Here is a 19,345-nt window from a genome sequence, read left to right as displayed (position 1 = left end):
CGAAGCTCATCATAAACAAAATTGTGACAAATTGGGTTTAATATTCACAGTAAATATTGCAAGGGACTGTTTTACCATTTCACAAGCAAAACACTAAAATTCCAGTAGGACATGGTCAAGAAGTCTTCTAATTTATAGAAGAAAAAATGGCTAATAAGCATATTGTAAATTTTCAGCTGCACCAATACTAAAACAAGAAAAACGGTGAGATACTTTTTTTGGCTTATTATAGACTGTATCTCATTCTCAGTGCTGCATTTTCTGGAAAGCAATTTGCCAACATGTATCAGGAGTCTTCAACATATTCATAGCCTAAGAAAACCTTTCAAATGTTGGGACAGATTTTTGTTTAAGACTGTTTATTACCACATTATTCATAACAGGAAAACACTGAAAGCAGCTGAATGTCTTACGTTTAAATAATTTGCATGTAGTTACTTTAAATATGTAATTGTGAAAACTGCTGAAAAAACACTTGAATTATGCGAGAAAATAATCAGAATAACAATGACTGAAAGCTATATACAGAAGGATCCTACATGAAATGTATAAATGTGTAGGGAAAAGACTGACTAAATTTGTCAGAATGTTAGCAGTGGTTCTATCTGACCATTGGTTTATAGGTAAATTTCCCTATCCCTGATTATATTTTTCAAGTTTTGCATTATGAGCACTTTTATAGTCAGAAAAAAATCCCCTCGCCCCCCCCCCCAAAAAAAAAGTCAAAGTCATTCATCTGTCTTTCAATTAGCCCCTTCCCTGGTTCTCAACCCTCCTAACTGGATATCCAGTTCCTGACTTGTGTTCCAGGGGGAAGAACATCTCTCATTGCACTGTTAACAGAGAAATGATCTGCCATGGGAGTTCTTTGTTCCTCATTTGCATCAAAGTTAATTCATCAGTAACTCTGACTGAAGCAGATCCTTGTCTTCTAGGGGAAGGAAAACACTACTCAAATTGGGAGGAAGCATCACATGGGGGCAAATGAAGAAGGGAAACAAAGGTGTTGCTGGGGGAAAAGAGGGCCATGTCACCTGCTGCTTCATAATTTTCTTGAGAGCCCTCAGTGTGCGCCTTCAACACTGCTCAGGCATTCCTATTTTGATGCAGTGTGGGCAAGCAGCAACCACAGTGTTGCCACAGAGACTGAAAATACAAAACCCTCGTCACCTTCCGTAGTCAGAAACCAGCAGCAAAAAGGAGTCCCAGGTTTCTGATAACTAACTTCTTGTTACAGAAGAAACGTTTTGTTGAGTTCTCCTCGTTATTTCAGATTGAGGAGTAACTTTCTTCTTTAGGTCAGTGGGAAAGGTAAGAGAAAGGTGTTTCTTACACAGGCTCTTCCAGGAATAGATTAAACTAGCGGGTTCTACCTGGCCATGGAAAAGGATGTCTGAAGGAGAGCATGAGTGTAAAACAGGTTTTATTATCCTTATTAAAAAAATGGCTAGTCCTGGTGACCATTCATGACTTGTCAGGATACTTAGTAAATCAGAGAGGTTCAGTCTGGGCTCAGTAGCCAAAGGCACCCTAAGTGGATATAATCAGCAAGACCAAGGCCATTCACAGAACCATGAGTCTGGAGAACAGCTTGGTATCTCACTTGGTTTTGCTGATTCCCAGGCATACACAGCTCATTCCCATCTTTGTGCTTTGTGTATTTATTTATCTTGTTTACCCCATCAACAAGGTTGTCTCTCCTCTTCTAAAAGTCCCGATATTTCTTTAAGACATAATTATGAAGCTCTCTTTGACAGATTTTCTTCTCTTAAACCTCACTGTATGTAGTTAGCATTTCCTTTTAGCATTCATGCTTTTGCCCAGGCACTCAGTAGTCCCACGATGATTTGCGGACTTTGAGAATGGTCATTTGTAGGTTTCTGAACCTTCCTGGATGGAACATGGTAGGTTTGGTGAAACTCCCCCTCTTAAAATTTTTAAAGAAGATCACCTTTGGTTCTCTGAAAGAGGCAGTTAATTGGAAATTCTAACTGCCTAGCCTTTAGATTTTCCAAGCCCACTTCTGTACTTGGTAGCAGCTGATTGGCTGTTACTAAAGTTAAGTGGACCATTAAACCAGTAAACTGAAAATTTGGACCCGAGTCTTCTTTCTGAGCCTGAATGGAAGAAAGCTTGGGAAAACACAACAAAGAAAGGGGCAAGTGATCAGGCATCTACTCTTAGGAAGCAGTCACGGTAAGAAATAGTAAAATGAGAGCCCTACTATTGTTCACACTGATAACGTCATCACTCTTCTATAACGGAGTGACTTAAAAGGAATCAGATGGTGGGAAATGCAACTTCATTCTTTAGGACAATTCCCAGCGTTTATTTGGTGCCGGAGAACAGAAAATACCCAGCTTTGTGACTCACATGTGACCATTAGATAAAGCTCATAATAGTTAGACGGGATTGAAAACTGGAGGTAATTTAACGGCTGAAAGAGTGAGTCAGGAGTGGGATGAAGACAAAGAAATTGCTTCCGGACGTCAAGACACGGATTCAGAGCTGGTGTTTATCCATGGTGTAGCCTGGGTAAAGCAGCTGCTGAAAGCCTGAAGTGCATCATTCATTCAGTTCTCACAACAACCCTGCGAAGTGGCTGTTATACCTGGTTTACTGAATTGAAGGAGTGAAGTAGCTTTCCAAAGATCAGACATCCCAAACGGGCAGAGCCGATCTGAAGTCAACGTCAGTGCTTTTTCTGTAGCCGTAAGATGGTGGTCGAGAGGAGGTAGGACTACATTGAAGAAAGTTGTAATGCTGAAGAAGGAGGAAAGGAGACTAATGAACGTATGGAACAGAATCTCGGTGGGCACATGTAGCAGTTTCAGTAAGAGGTCAGATCTAATCATGTACTTAATAGCTTTCTGTTTTTAAATTCTCGTTTTGTGGCGTCTCTGTGTGCTGACTAAATCTTTTGAATCAGGAGGTCTTGGTTCTATGCCCAACATGTTACTAGCTAGTAATGGGCTTTAGACATGTAACTTCGTGTCTCATATATTAACTCTAAAATACATTCCATCTCTAAGTGTAAAAAAGAATAAATATGGGCTGAATTACTAGCACAAGGGAACATGCAGCCACTAGCAAAGTCACAGAGGGCCCAGAGGTCCTTCCTCAGCTGTCTCTCTCTTCAGTTATGCTCTCTTGGCTTTCCTTTCCTTAATGAAAGCACTTAAAAGCCTTTCAAAGTAGGTTTTTAGTTCTTTGGTCAAAGATAGATACAACCAAATCCACTCAAATGAAATTAGAGAACTTTTTATATTTATTTGAGAGAACTGAACTGGGACAAGTCTGAGGATAACGTAATAACAGCATCTGTCTGGAGCCCCGGGGCATAATAGATTTCAGTCAGTTTTTTAAGGAGGAGAAGAACTAATGGGTTCTGGTACTGGTGTTATGTCATTTAATGTGAATATTGAGCAAAATAATACAAGATTTTCCTGGCAAAGGCACTATTTTCTTTTTCTTTTCTTTTTTTTTTTTTTTTGTTTATTTTTTTTGAGAGAGCAAGAGAGAGAGAGAGAGAGAGCGGGAGGGGCAGAGGGAGAGGGAGAGGGAGAATCCCAAGCAATCTCCATGCTGTCAGTGTAGAGGCTGACACGGGGCTCAAACCCACGAACTGTGAGATCATGATCTGAGCCGAAACCAAGAGTGAGCCGCTGAAATGATGGAGCCGCCCAGGTGACCCTAAGGCACTATTTTCAAAGTGACTGTGATGACTTCTCCATTTAATGTTAAATTCATTCCTACACCACAAATGTAATGGCACATAGCACCATGCTGATACAGTTTCACCATGCTGAATAACTTTTCAGGGTTGTGTGAATTAGGCAACTGACTGTCCTAGATGCACTACATGATTAAAAAAAAATAATGTTCATAAGGAGTCAATATGTAGTTTAAGAGACAATCGGTGTGTGTCTTATATAAATGGTACATCTGTGGTTTTTAATCTGTGCTGCACTTCAAAACTGTGATCTACTGTTTTTGAATGCAACCTTGAGCTCCACCTCTGCAGGGTTTCTTCTGTGATTAAATTGATTACGGGGCGCCTGGGTGGTTCAGTTGGTTAAGTGTCTGACTTTGGCTCAGGTCATGATCTCACAGTCCGTGAGTTCGAGCTCCACATCGGGCTCTATGGTGACAGCTCAGAGCCTGGAGCTTGCTTCGGATTCTGTGTCTCCCTCTCTCTCTCTCTGCCCCTCCCCTGCTTGCTCTGTCTGTCTCAAAAATAAATGAATATTTAAAATTTTTAAAAAAGATTACAATTGTAAGCAAATTCAGAGCAACTGACTATCTGAAAAGATTTTCTTTGGCTGGAGGTGAGCTGCACTAAAACTTAACAACAAAATGTTTCTGGACAAAAAGAGTGAGAGAAGAGAAACAGAAGGACACTAATTCATCTGTTTTGTGTCAGTTTGTGAAAACAAGTTGTTTTCTCAGATGACCAAAAAAAAAAAAAAAAAAACCACTTAAAAAAACCCACAGTTCTCCCCAACCATGTGATAAAGATGATGAATTTAAAAATCCGATGAATGTTTGAATGTTAAATTGTTGATTAAATGTATTGAATCAAGCAAACCAATTTTAAGGGAGGAAAAACATCAGTGAAATTTAATTTACTCAGCAGATGTCAGGAGCCACACAGGATCTGGATTATGCTTTACCTGCGTCTGGCAAGTCAATCTGTTACTGTTTCTTGGATGCTGGCAAAAGACACAAGACTCCTAGGTCAGAGACAAAGGACTTCATCACTAACAGCAAAAGCAGTAGCCAGAGTGTCAGCATGATGTTCACTCCCAGTCTCCATGCCCCCCAAATCCCATGGAGTAGATATCCATCATGGAAGCTTCATTAGCATACTAAGGCTACAGTAACAAAATGCCACAGACTAGTTGGCTTAAACAATAGAAGTGACTCACACTTCTGAAGGCTTAATGTCTAAGTTCAAGGTGTTAGCTGGGCTGGTTCCTTCTGAGGGCCAAGAAGGAAGGATCTGTTCCAGGCTTCTCTCCTTGGTCATCTTTTCCCTGGGTCTTCACATCATCTTCCCTTTGTGCATATCTGTGTCCAAATTGCCTCTTCTTATAAGGACACTAGTCACACTGGATCAGGGCCCACCCTAATGATTTCACTTTAACTTAATCACTCTTGTATAAAGACCCTATCTCCAGCCACAACTGCATTCTGAAGCGCTGGGGGTTAGGGCTTCAACATATAAGTTTTTAGGGGACACATTTCAGCCCGTCAACAGATGCTTGCTTACACACATAGCGGGGTGTATTACAGGAGGAGAACACCGAGCCTGGGAGATTCACCATGGAAACAAGCCTGCTCTTGCCCAAGGGGGATGTTACCTTGTTCCTCAAGGATTCTTGCCACAAACACGACTCTGAGAAAAGGCCTGGGTAAAGAGGGGCCAGGGCTTTGCGGTGTTGGCACACGGGGGCGGGGGGACATACAGGGATGCTCAGGGCTCGTGTGCATTCTCTCTCTCAAGAGCAGTGCAGTCAAAATATCAGATAAGGTACAGCTCTGCCTTCTCAGAGTCTTTATCAAGTCAGGCTCTGTTTTATACAGCTGTAGAATTGATCACACCTCTCCAACAGTTATCTACATTGAAGAAAAACCAGAGCCCCAGCTCTTTAGTTTGTGGTAATTATAAATATCTTTAATACCAATAAGGAAGTAAATGTAGAGCTTAGTCAACTGTTAACATTGTTTTGTCACATAAAGGGAAATATTTTTAACTTAAAAGGAATAGATGATTTCTTTACTATGTAGTTGTTTATAGAAAAAGGAACTAAAAAGTACGTTCAGAGCAACTGAATAGAAATAATTCTCATTTCTTTCGATAGATGGAATTGCCACTTTTATATATTATAATTTTACTTTTGACCATATTTGACCTTTCATCAGGAATAATATATAATAAAGGTAAGTTTCAGACTGTCTTACTCTCTATTTTCTCGTAGGAGTTTTCCTTTCCATCCCTTCCTCGTTAACAGTTAAAATAGTTTCTTGGTACTTCTCTTTACCTTACCTCTCAGTTTTTTTCAGGTATTATTTGTTGTACTCTTGTCTAGCGATTTCTAATAATGTTGTGAATCTATTGTTATTAAGTTGTGTACATAGAGACCTTTATTATAGTGTTTCATCATTTATAAGTCATAGAATATTAAAGTTTGAGGAGCACTTTATTTTATTTTTTTAATTAAAAAAATTTTTTTTAACGTTTATTTATTTTTGAGACAGAGAGAGACAGAGCATGAACGGGGGAGGGGCAGAGAGAGAGGGAGACACAGAATCGGAAGCAGGCTCCAGGCTCTGAGCCATCAGCCCAGAGCCCAACGCGGGGCTCGAACTCACGGACGGCAAGATTGTGACCTGAGCTGAAGTCGGACCCTTAACCGACTGACCTACCCAGGCACCCCTATTTTTTTAATTAAAAACATTTTTTTAAGTTTATTTATTTATTCTGAGAGAGAGAGAGAGAGAGAGAGAGAGAGAGAGAGAGAACGAGCAGGGGAGGGACAGAGAGAAAGAGAGAATCCCAAGCAGGCTCTGCACTAACAGTGTGTAGCCTGATGCAGGGCTTGAACTCATGAAGCGGTGAGATGACCTGAGCCAAGATAAGAGTCGGACGCTTAACCAACTGAGCTATCCAGGCGCCCCTAAGGAGCATTTTATATTTGAAAAATTGTTCATTATTTAAATAGATTTTTTTCATTCTTCCTACATGAATGGTTACCTGTGGTATGAATTATAAACTGCATCATAAAGCGAACAGATTGAGACTGAAGATTATTTTCTGAAACTAATACATGGATTAAATCACTCAATAGGACTTTTATGGTGGAAATGCTTTGTAAAAGGAATGAAACAATCCACCTCCACTTGTGCAGATTGTTTAGATTCTCTAACATTTTGGACTGGATCTGCTAGAACGTAGTAGATGCTTGATTCAAAAAAAAAAAAAAAAAAATTGTTGACCAAACAATGAAGAGGGGGATTCAGTCTGTCTTCTGTTCACAGGTTTGTTGCAGAATTGCTTGAGTTCTAGGATGACCCAGTACCAGTTCCTAGGTTCTTCTGAAGAATATGTAACACACATATGGGTATACTCTAAGACTGGAGAGTCACAGGCCAACTTATAAGATTTCAGAGAAGGGAGAGTTGACTTCCATCTGAGTCGGGGGTGGTCAGGGAAGGCTTTGAACAAAAGAGAGAAATCAATCCAGGCCCCCAAAATGAGTAATCTCTATCTATGCATGCATGGGGAAGAGTATTTTACAAAGACAACATCAGGGTAAGTGATGGTAAAGTCATGGAGGTAGGTAATCATATAATGTGAGGGGAGAAGTGTGTAGTTTCGTTTGGCTAGAATGAAGGGTTAGAAAAAGTAAAATACTTTGGAAAGGTAGGAAACCGGCTCATGTCAACGAGATACTGGAATGCCAAGCTGGGATTTGGGGCTTTAGTCTAAATTCCTTGTGATGGAGATTGTCAGAATGGATAAAAACACATGATCCAACTCTGCTGTCTACAAGAGATTCACTTTATTATTATTTTTTTCAATATATGAAATTTATTGTCAAATTGGTTTCCATACAACACCCAGTGCTCATCCCAACAGGTGCCCTCCTCGATACCCATCACCCACCCTCCCCTCCCCCCCACCCCCCATCAACCCTCAATTTGTTCTCAGTTTTTAAGAGTCTCTTATGCTTTGGCTCTCTCCCACTCTAACCTCTTTTTTTTTTTCCTTCCCCTCCTCCATGGGTTTCTGTTAAGTTTCTCAGGATCCACATAAGAGTGAAAACATACGGTATCTATCTTTCAAAGAGATTCACTTTAGATCAAGATAAAGAGAAGGGATCTTCCTCCCACCCCTGCCCTTTTGGGGGAGGAGTCACCTATCTGTGGCTCTCTATTAAAATACAAATTCTGCCTTCTGTCCCTTTTCTGTACTCCCCAAAGACTTGAAGAGTCAAGAACTATTTAATATTTACATGGCAGATTTTCCAGCTTTGTTTTATTGTTGATCTTTACTTTTGTACCATTGTGGCTGGAAAATATACTTGGTATGATTTCAGTCTTACTAGATTTGTAGTATGTGTGATGTCTCTTTTAGTGTGATTTAACCAGGGGATTCTTCTGTGTGTACTTGGGGATAATGTGTATTCTATTTTTCTTGGATTGAATGTTATATATAATACTGTGTTATATATATATATATATATATATATATATATATATATATATATATATAATACTGTGTTATATATATATATTATATATATATATAATACTGTGTTATATATATATATATATATATAATACTGTGTTATATATATATAACATATATATAACATATGTGCATGTGTATATATATATTATATATTCTGAAGAGTGCTTCAAGTTATATATATATGCATGTGTGTGTGTGTACATATATGTTTTTTTTTGTTTTTTTTTTTAAATTTTTTTTCAACGTTTTTTATTTATTTTTGGGACAGAGAGAGACAGAGCATGAACGGGGGAGGGTCAGAGAGAGAGGGAGACACAGAATCAGAAGCAGGCTCCAGGCTCTGAGCCATCAGCCCAGAGCCCGACGCGGGGCTCGAACTCACGGACCGCGAGATCGCGACCTGGCTGAAGTCGGACGCTTAACCGACTGCGCCACCCAGGCGCCCCATATATGTTTTTTTATGTATTCTGAAGAATGCTTCAAGTAAAAAGTGTTCTTGTTGATTTTGCATCTGGATAATGAAATTTGTTGAAAATTTTAAAAATTAAAAAAAAAAAAAAAAAAACCAACCCTGGTTTTTGGCCACTTCTGAATTTAAAATATACAACTATAATTCTTACCCCCTTAAAATTATTTTGTCAGTTTAAAAAATATGATTCTTTTCATGGAAATCCTTCTATCAGCGACCTAAAGTATGTGTATTCTTGTTGTTATTTAGGTGATATAGAGAAACACTTTGCTTGTGCCAGTGAAGGGATCCCCCCAAAGAATGAAATAATCAAGCTGTACCTTTCTTCCAATGACTTGGTAAGATCCATTAATAATATGTGACAACCTCTCACATTCTTTTTATCTCCACGTGTAAAACCACTAACTGTACTTTTTCAAATACCTTCTACTATGTTCAGACTTGGGGAGGTAAAATTCTACGTAAATAATAATCTTTTCTATTCCATTCCATTTGTATCAAGTGAAATATTGCATTTAGCCATTGAACATCCTGGGTTGATTTTCTTTTTCTTTTTTTTAAGATACCTTCTCCTTCCCTTTTTATTTTATTTTTTTAAGTTTATTTTGAGAGAGGGAGAGAGAGAGAGAGAGAGAGAGAAAACATGAGCAGGGGAGGGGCAGAGAGAGAGAGAGAGAGAGAGAGAGAGAGAGAGACATTCTCAAGCAGACTCTGCACCATTGGCACAGAGCCCAACTCGGGACTTGAACTCATGAACTGTTAGATCACAAGCTGACCCAAAATCAAAAGCTGGATGCTTAGCTGACTGAATGGCTCCCTCCTTCCCTTTTTAAAAGGTGGGCTGTAATGATTTTTATTTTTTATAGATCTGATTTGTTCTTTTGAAGTTTGACAGATACAGCCTGTTAGAGAAATTTACTTCACATGACCTAGAGAAAGAATCTTTCTCTTTTAGAACAAGTACCACATTGCAGATGTCATTTGGGGTAAGGGATCACTTGATTTCTTCATTTCATATAATGGCATTTAAACACACACACACATCAAAATAAGATAGCCATGCAGCAAATGCTAACAAAAACCTAAGTTAAGAAAAAATGTACAGATTGTTTGAAAGTCTATGATAAATATAACACCCCACAAGGACAAATACATTTTTCCCAAAGTCTTTTTTGACTTAGTTCCCAGTTCTTTCCTGATATGCCAGACATATATTTAAGTCTTTTATTCACAACTGTTGCGAAGGGCATGCCCCTTGAGTCAAAAATGCCTTTCCTCTTTGTGATTACTTATGGGGCAAAAAATGGATGTTAGAGGAAGAAAAACCTTCAGAGCTGGGGTCAAATCTTGGAGTTATACACAGACATACATGGTCTGTCATGCCCTGGAGCAGGTTACCTAACCCCTCTAATCCCTAGTTTTGTCCTCTTAAAAAGGAACTTAATTATCACCTACTTTTTAGAGAGTTGTCATATAGTAGTTCTAGAATATATTAGTAGAAGTAAAACCTAACATTTATAAAATGTTTGTATGTGTCAGGCATTTTTCAAAGCGTGTTATGTTCATTACGACCTTTAATCTTCTGTAAGATGAGTACTGAAGATAAGTAGAGGAGTACTGGACCTACCCTCTTAGGTTCTGTACCTGGGGCCTGTAAAATAAATGGACAAAAGACAGATTAACAGGAGAAAAACCCAGACTTTACTGACACATGCAGTATGTATAGCCACAGGAGAACTCAGTGGTGAGTAATTCAAAAGGGTGGTTAGAATTTGGGGCTTATATGCCATCTTAACAAAGGGCAATAACTTGTAAATCAGTGACAAGACAGGGAAAAGGTGTTTGTCTTCATCTGTCTTCCAATCTCCATTAGAACCTAAGTTCCTTGAGAGCAGGGCTTTTTGTCTGTTTTGAGCAGTTCTGCTTCCCCAGCCCCTACAACACTGCCTGATCTGTGGTAAGAGCTCAGAAAACGTTTTTGGGATGAATATGTTTCCCTATTTTGTAGATAGGGAAACTGAAACTCAGGCAACTTGCCCAAAGTGGTCTTAACTATTAGGAGAACTAAATGAGGTGAAGTTGTTAGCATCTATCTTGTGTTGGTTTTCATTTGTGATTGCTGCATTTTCTTTTTTTTTTTTTTATGTTATTTTACTTATTTTTGAGAGAGAGAGAGCAGGGGAGGGGCAGAGAGAAAGGGGGACAATAGGATCCGAAGTGGGCTCCATGCTGACAGCAGAGAGCCTGATGCGGGGCTCGAACTCACAAACTGTGAGATCATGGCCTGAGCTGAAGTCAGATGCTTAACTGACTGAGCCACCCAGTGCCCCAGTTGCTGCATTTTCATACACCTTCTCAAAACTGAGAAACAGCAATAAAAATACACTAAAATGAGTTTTCCTTTATACATTTGCTCCTTGTAAAATTTAAGCACAAAATAATGATTTTAATAAAACAGGGATTTCTACATGTGATGGGCATGTGGCTTTGATTCTATATTTATTAAATGTAATAACTTTATGTCCATTCTTTTTACAGAAAAGATTACCATATGGTTGAGGTTTCAACCTATTATGACACTAGTATGATAGGTTACTAAGTTCTAGAAGTGTGCTTTTTCAAAATAGATTTTTTTTTCCTGGTTAGAGACGAAAATTACTACAGATAGATGTCTTTAGCAGCATAGACGATTCATAGATTACCTCTCCTTTTTAAATTAATGTAAGAGATGCTTCTCGCCATCAAATTGTCATTACTTTCCACCCCTTCTCTTTCCTACAGAAAATCCAGTGTTTTTTACTATCTGAAAGTGGGCATACTTCGCAGGAATTTCTAGGTGTGTTCACATCAGGAGGACTCGCTCCCAGCTTGGAAATTATAAATAGTACATATACAGGCATCTTCCACTTTAACTTAACTTTGGTAATGACACTTTATTTTATTCTTTATATTATTAATGAGAAGCATACTCTCTCTTGTAGGATGTGTTTTTTTAAATAGCTAGCCCATAAGATCACATTTATATATGTTTTAAACCTAACAGTACAGTGTTACATGTTTTGCTTTAAACAATTTTTAAGAAATTAAAGAAAAAATACATTTTTTTTTTTACTATTTACCTATGTATTAATGATTTCCACCACTCTTCATTTTTTTTGCAGAGATATAAGTTTGGGCTATTTTTTCAGCCCAAAGAATTATTAACATTTCTTTTCTTTAATGTTTTATTTTATTTTATTAATTTTTTCAGAGAAAATGGTTTATTCCTTGTCTCATTCAAAATATTCATGCCAGCACTTTCCTTTGGGTAGCAAATAAATTTGTAAATTCTGGACATCCCTTCCCACATCATTACAAATATATTTGAAGTGTTTATTTATTTTTTTAATTTTTTAAAATTTAAATCCAAGTTAGTTAACATATAGTGTAATGATGATTTCAGGAATAGAATTTAGTGATTTATCACTTACATATAACATCCAGTTCTCCTCCCAACAAGTGCCCTTCTTTTTTTTTTATTAAATTTTTTTTAATGTTTATTTTATTTTTTTTTTTTTTGAGAGAGAAAGAGTACGAGCAGGGGACGGGCAGAGAGAGAGGGAGACACAGAATCCGAAGCAGGTTTCAGGCCCTGAGCTGTCAGGACAGAGCCTGAGGTGGGGCTCAAACTCACGAACTGCGAGATCATGACCTGAGCTGAAGTCGGATGCTCAACTGACTGAGCCACCCAGGCACCCCATAAAAAGTGCCCTCCCTAATTCCCATCACCCATTTAGCCCCTCCCTGCACCCAACACCCCACCAGCAACCCTCAGTTTGTTCTCTGTAATTAAAAGTCTCTTATGGTTTGTCTCCCTCTCTGTTTTTATCTTATTTTTGCTTCCCTTCTTCTATATTCATCTATTTTGTTTCTTAAATTCCACATATGAGTGAAATCATATGATAGCTGTCTTTCTCTGACTGATTTATTTTGCCTAGCATAACACATTCTAGTTGCATCCATATTATTGCAAATGGCAAGATTTCATTCTTTTTTTATTGCTAACTAATATTCCATCGGGTCTGTATACAACATCTTCTTTACCCATTCATCAGTCATGGGCATTTGGGCTCTTTCCATAATTTGGCTATTGTCAATTGTGCTGCTATAAACATTGGGGTGCACGTGCCCCTTTGAATCAGCATTTTGTTGCCTTTGGATAAATACCTAGTAGTGCAATTGCTGGGTCGTAGGGTAGTGGCTGCACCAGTTTGCATTCCCACCAGCCGTGCAAAAGGGTTCTCCTTCTCTGCATCCTTGCCAATATCTGTTGTTTCCTGAGTTGTTAATTTTAGCCACTCTGACCGGCATGAGGTGGTATCTCATTGTGGTTTTGATTTGTGTTTCCCTGATGATGAGTGATGTGTGTGTCAGCCATCTGGATGTCTTCTTTGCAAAAGTATCTATTCATGTCTTCTGCTTGTCTCTTCACTAGATTATTTGCTTTTGGGGGAGTTGAGGTATCATTTCTTACAGTACAGGTCTATGGGCAGTGAATTCTCTGGGAGTTTCATCCCCTTGAAAATGTCTTCATTCCCCCTCATTTTTTCGGGGATAACAACTTTATTAAGATATAATTGCATACCATACAATTCACCTATTTAAAGTGCACAGTTACATGGTGTGTAGTATGTTCAGAGAGTGTGCAAAAATCACTACTGTCTAATTTTATAACATCTTCATCACCACAGAAGGACAGCCCATCCCTGTGAACTCCCCAGCACATCCTCTGCTCTTCAGATGCAGGTAACCACTAAACTACACCCATCTGTTGTAGATTTGCTTCTTCTGAACATCTCATGTAAACGAAATCATACAACACTTAGTTCTTTGTGACTGGCTTCTGTCATTTAGTGTAACGTCTCCAAGCTTCATCCATGTGGTAGGATGTGTCCTACTTCATTTCTTTCTTAACTTAAATTCAAGTTAGTTAACAAACAGTGTAGTCTTGGCTTCAGGGTAGAACCTAGTGGTTCATCTCTTACATATGACACCCAGTGCTCATCCAGAAAAGTGTCTTCCTTAATGCCCATCACCCATTTGACCCACCCCCTCACCCACCTCCCCTCCAGCAACCCTCAGTTTGTTCTCTGTATTTAAGAGTCTCTTATGGTTGTCCTCCCTCTCTGTTTTTATCTTATTTTTCCTTCCCTTTCCCTATGTTCCACTGTTGAGTTTCTCAAATTCCACATAGGAGTGACATCATATGATAGTTATCTTTTTCTGACTGACTTATTTCGCTTAGCATAATACCCTCTAGTTCCATCCACGTTGTTGCAAATGGCAAGATCTCATTCTTTTTCATCGCCCAGTAGTATTCCGTTGTGTGTGTGTGTGTATGTATGTATGTATATATATATGTATATATGTATATGTATATGTATGTGTATGTGTATGTGTATATATGTATATGTATGTATATATATGTATATATGTGTGTGTGTATATATATATATATATATATATATATATATATATATATACCACATCTTCTTTATTTGTCCCCTATATGTAATGTGTCATTTTTCTCTGGATGCTTTTAAGATTTTCTCTTTGTATTGACTCTGATTGGGTTTCTATGGGCTTCTTGGATTATAAATTTACCAAATTTGTGAAGTCTTCAGCTACTATTTCTCTGAAAAAATATGTTCTGCTCCTTTGTCTGTTTTCTTCATGAGATTCTAATTATGTGCATTATCTCACGGATATCTAAGGCTCTGTTCATTTTTCTCTAATCATTTCCCCCCTTTTTCAGAATGGATAATTTTAACTGCTGTATCTCTAAGTTTACTGATTCTTTCTTTTATCATCTCCAATCTGCTCATCTACTAAATATTTTATTTCAGTTATTATACTTTGCAGCCTCATTATTTTCATCTGGTCTTATTGTTATATTTTTCACTCATGTGCTAGGATTCCCTATCCATTCTCTCACTAGGACATTTTCTTTAAGCCTATGTACATTAAAAAAATTTTATGTTAGAGAGACAGCACTGGCAGGGGAGAGAGGCAGAGAGAGAGAAAAAGAGAAAGAGAGAGAGAGAGAATCTTAAGCAGGCTTTATGCTCAGTGCGTAGCATGACATGAGACTCGATCCCACACCCGGGGTCATGACCTGAGGCAAAATCAAGAATTGGATGCTTAACTGACTTAGCCACTCAGGCACTTCTAGCCTATGTACATATTAGTAATAGCTGCTTTGAAGTCTTCATCTACTCTCTTGACTCACTCTGGGTCAGTTTGTCATCTAACTTTTTTTTTTTTTTTACCAGTTAGATGTTTCTGTTTCTTTTCATGTCTTGTTATTTTGGTTGAAACTGGACATTTAAGATAATAAGCTGTAGCAGCTCTGGATTCTGTTATGTTCTTATGAGAATTTTCTGGGCTCTTTTGTTGTTGTTGTAGTGTAAAAGGTTCTTTCTTGTCTGGACACAAACTGTAAACTGTCTTAGCTATGGTTTTAGCAGCTGCTATCTTTGCTCAGGTTTTAAGCTTCCATGGCTGACTTTTTAAAAATGTTATTTAATGTTTATTTATTTTTGAGAGAGAGAGAGGAACACAGTGTGAGCTAGGGAGGGGCAGAGAGAGAGGGAGACACAGAATCTGAAGCAGGCTCCAGGCTCTGAGCTGCCAGCACAGAGCCCCGACATGGGGCTCGAACCCATGAACCGTGAGATCATGACCTGGGCCGAAGTTGGATGCTTAACTGACTAAGCCACCCAGATTCCCCAGGGCTGATTATTTTAACCAGGACTTCATGAGTCTCCTCTGCACTTGTCTTGCCCCAGGGCGCAAGAAGAGTTTATATTTAACTCTTAGCTCACCACTCTTGCAGTTCCCTTGTTCATGGGATTTTCCTTTTCAATTTCCCAGTTCTCTTTTAACACCAAGTTCTGTCCTCTGACACATCAAGCCAGTAATGCCCCAGTTTTGTGCTACCTGAGCGTGGTTGCATGGTATTCCACTTTATGGCTATACTATTTTACATCCCTATTAAGATTTTAGTTATTTCCAATCTATACTATTACAAGTAATGCCAAAAAATATCCTTGGATATATTTTATTTCACACATATGTGAGTATAATGTAGGAGAATTCCTAACAGTGAAATTGCTGGGTAAAAGGTATATGCATTAGATGCTCTTGTTTAATTTCATTTTTAAAGATAAGGTTGAATATGCTAAATAAGTGTGGCCACGAACATTGTAAAACACTGTGTTCTGATGTCTTCTTTATTCAAGTTCAGTGATCGACTTTACTGGTTGATTGAAATTCCCAGAGAAAACATTACGAAAAATACAGGTAAGAGTGATCTGAATTAATTCTTTTACTCATGGGTCTAGATTGCCAAATTTAGCAAATAAAAAATTATTTATTGTATTAAAAATTATTTGCTATTCCATATGATGTCTCATGTAGTATTTCAGACATACTTACTAAAAATTATTGTACTTTATCTAAAATTAAAATTTAACCTGGGTTCCTGTATTTTATCTGGCAATTCTATTATAGATAGATTGGTTTGACACACATAACATTTATATTGTTCTTCATTTAAATAAATTCATTTTCTAGAACTCAAAAACTATAGCATCAAGAAATTCATGTGCCAATAGGTTACCTTAAAATAGACTGCAATATGTAATGAATTATTCACTATGGAGTCTTCTATTAAATGTTACATGGCAGCATAAATAGCTTTATATCCTACTGCAAATACTCAGATGGAAAAGGAGGAAAGTAAAATATCAGGAGTTATAAGTATTGAGCTGGTGGACTGAGCTAGTAGATCTTGAGGCATGAGATACATTTAATGAGATAGATTAAAAATGATGGAGGGTAAATTGTTTTAATATGGTAGGGGAAAGAAGCAGAAACCAACTTGGCTTCACTGAAGGAAAAATAAAACATTTGCTTTTGTCATGGAACCAAATAAAAATGCAACCAGGTTACAGGAAGGAATTAGTACTAATAAATGGACAGTCATCAAGACCCCATAGACTGCTTTCCTCCTATTTCTCTTTTCTATATTTTCTGTAAATCTACATTTGTTTCTCTCTCTCTCTCTCTCTCTCTCTCTCTCTCTCTCCCTCTGCAGACTATCTTCCTAAACATGCCTCATTGCTAGTCAATTTTTTAAGTATATATTTCTTAGGGACCAACCCAATTCCAAATTCCCAGAGGGGTATCTTTAATCAACAAGTGTTGTTCCAGCATCCACCTGTGTATCAATCAAATAGTCATGAGGGACCAGGACAATGGGAATCCTATAGGCCAACCCCTTTAGGTACAGGAGTAATTAAAGGACATATGAAATTGTGTGTCCTTCGGAGTAAAAGTGAGGGTTCATCAGATAAATGATAGAAAAGATTCCAAATAGGAAAGTGTCAAAGCAAAAGTCTGTAAAAGAAGTCCCAGTGCTGTAATACCTGATATGGTTCATATCGACATTTTTATCCTTTATTCATCTCAATTTTTTCCAAACTAATCTATTGAAAGCTTGGTGGGTTTTTTTTTTGTTTTTCAAGGAATTCATCCAGAAAATCATTCTTTCTTTCTTTCTTTCTTTCTTTCTTTCTTTCTTTCTTTCTTTCTTTCTTTCTTTCTTTCTCTAACTTCACTCTCATCAGTATAAGGATGGATCATTCTAGCTCCTTGGCATAATATTGATATTACTTTGAGACCTGAAAAAGTGAAGATCACTCATTATTTTTGCTTCTTCTATTTACAAACTTTAGTTTCAGAAATGCAGTGATTCTAGGGTGACCCAGAGAGGAACAAAGGCGAGCTGAGAGCTTGAGTATTTTATGGAAGGACACCAAATGAGCTCTGCCACAACTCCCAGGACCGAGTAAAAGAAATATATTTGAGTGCATAATTTAATAGGAGAGGATGGTCTAATTAGTAATATGCTAGAAATTGGGAAAAAAAGTATTCAGGAGAAAGGAGATCATACTTTCTCATTCATTAATCTCTTCCTTAATCGTATCTTATTTCCTGTCCTGCCATGAATTGGAGTATTACGTAAACATAACATCTTGGGAAGGGTAGTTGAGGTCACATCAACCACCAAGGTAGCAAAAACAGTCATCATAGTAATGGTGGAGCTGGCAGGTAACATTGATTGAATCCTTGTATTTCATCACTACTGTAAACACTCTACTTATATTAACTCATTTATCCCTATATGGTAGGTCCCGTTATGATGTCCATTTTCAAATGATTTAACTGAGGCCCATGGAGCCGTAGGGAGATGTAGTGATAGCTAGAGAGTGCTGGAGGCAGCCTGAAGTTTGAACAGCGTATAACTATTGAAAGTCAAAAGAGTTGCTCTTTGATTTACACTTCATAATTTGTCCATCTTTTCCCTTTGAAAATGAGGTATAATTTACATTCAGTAATACGTACCCTCTTTAGCGTCTAGGTCTAGAAGTCCACACAAATGTATACAGTTGTGTAATCACTACAATCAAGATGCAGAACTGATCCATGACCCAATAAAATTACCCCACCTGTAGTGACCTCTCCCTGTTGCCCAAACCCCAGCAACCACAGATCTGTTTACCCTTCCTATCATTTTGCCTATTCTAGAGTCGTAAAAATGGAATCACGGAATATGTAGCCTTTTGAATCTGGCTTCCTTCACTCAGCGTAATTCATTTGGGATTCATCTGTGTTGCAATTTCTTCCATTTCCTTACTGGATAGGATTCCATTGTATGGATGTACCATAGTTAATTTTATTGAAGGGCATTTGTATTTTTCCAGTTTGGGGCAATTTTGGGAAGAGCTACTACAAGCATTCTCATACAAGTTCTCTTATGAACATAAACTTTTATTACACTTAGCTAATATCGACTAGTAGGATCACTGTGTTACGTGGCAAATGTAAGTTGAACTTTATAAGAAATTGTCAAACTGTTTTCCAAAGTAGCTGTATCATTTTACATTCTCACCAGCAGGTTATCTGACTCCATATGTAAGAGCGTGTGTGTGTGTGTATAATTTTATCCATTCTAATAGGTGTGTAGTGGCATTTAATAATAGTTTTAATTTGCATTTCCCTAATAATAATGACATTGAACATTTTTTGTGCTTATATTGCTATTTGAATTACCTATGCAGATCTTTTGCAAGTTTGTTATATATTTTGGATACAAATCCCTTACCAGATATATGACTTACAAATACTTTTTCCCAGGCTGTAGCTTATATTTTTCATCTCTTAAGAATATCTCTTAGGTCACCTGGGTGGCTCAGTTGGTTGAACATCCAACTTGATTTTGTCTTAGGTTGTGATCCTAGGATCATGGGATACAGCCCCACATCAGGCTCCCCACTGAGTATAGAGCCTGTTTGAGATTCTCTCTCTCTCTCTCTCTCTCTCTCTCTCTCTCTCTCTCTCTGCCCTTCTCTCCCCCACTCATGCTCACTCACTCTCTCGCTCAAAAAATATATATATATATATACACATACATATATATCTTTAAGATATATTATGTATATATACATATCTTTAAGATATATTAAATATCAGAGTTTTTAATTTTGGTAAAGTCTAATTTATCAGTTTTTTATTTT

At 37.7% G+C, this 19,345-nt stretch overlaps 1 protein-coding gene across 2 annotated transcripts in view; it reads left to right on the top strand.

Annotated features, from left to right (window-relative positions):
- Window positions 1-2,024: 2,024 nt before the first annotated feature.
- Window positions 2,025-19,345, top strand: part of CATSPERB (catsper channel auxiliary subunit beta) — a 107,336-nt gene continuing 90,015 nt past the window's right edge. For both annotated transcript variants that reach the window (XM_078447902.2, XM_078447901.2), the window contains exons 1-5: window positions 2,025-2,196; window positions 5,865-5,943; window positions 8,976-9,064; window positions 11,508-11,648; window positions 16,007-16,067. In XM_078447902.2, coding sequence (XP_078304028.2) covers window positions 5,865-5,943; window positions 8,976-9,064; window positions 11,508-11,648; window positions 16,007-16,067 — 370 coding nt within the window. In that variant the 5' untranslated portion in view covers window positions 2,025-2,196. The remainder of the gene's footprint in view (window positions 2,197-5,864; window positions 5,944-8,975; window positions 9,065-11,507; window positions 11,649-16,006; window positions 16,068-19,345) is intronic.

Source organism: Panthera onca, chromosome B3 (assembly GCF_046562875.1).
Source record: "Panthera onca isolate mPanOnc1 chromosome B3, mPanOnc1 haplotype 2, whole genome shotgun sequence".
NCBI classification, from domain to species: domain Eukaryota; kingdom Metazoa; phylum Chordata; class Mammalia; order Carnivora; family Felidae; genus Panthera; species Panthera onca.
Note: the sequence above shows the minus strand (reverse complement) of the source record. Positions and strands in the feature narration are given on the sequence as shown.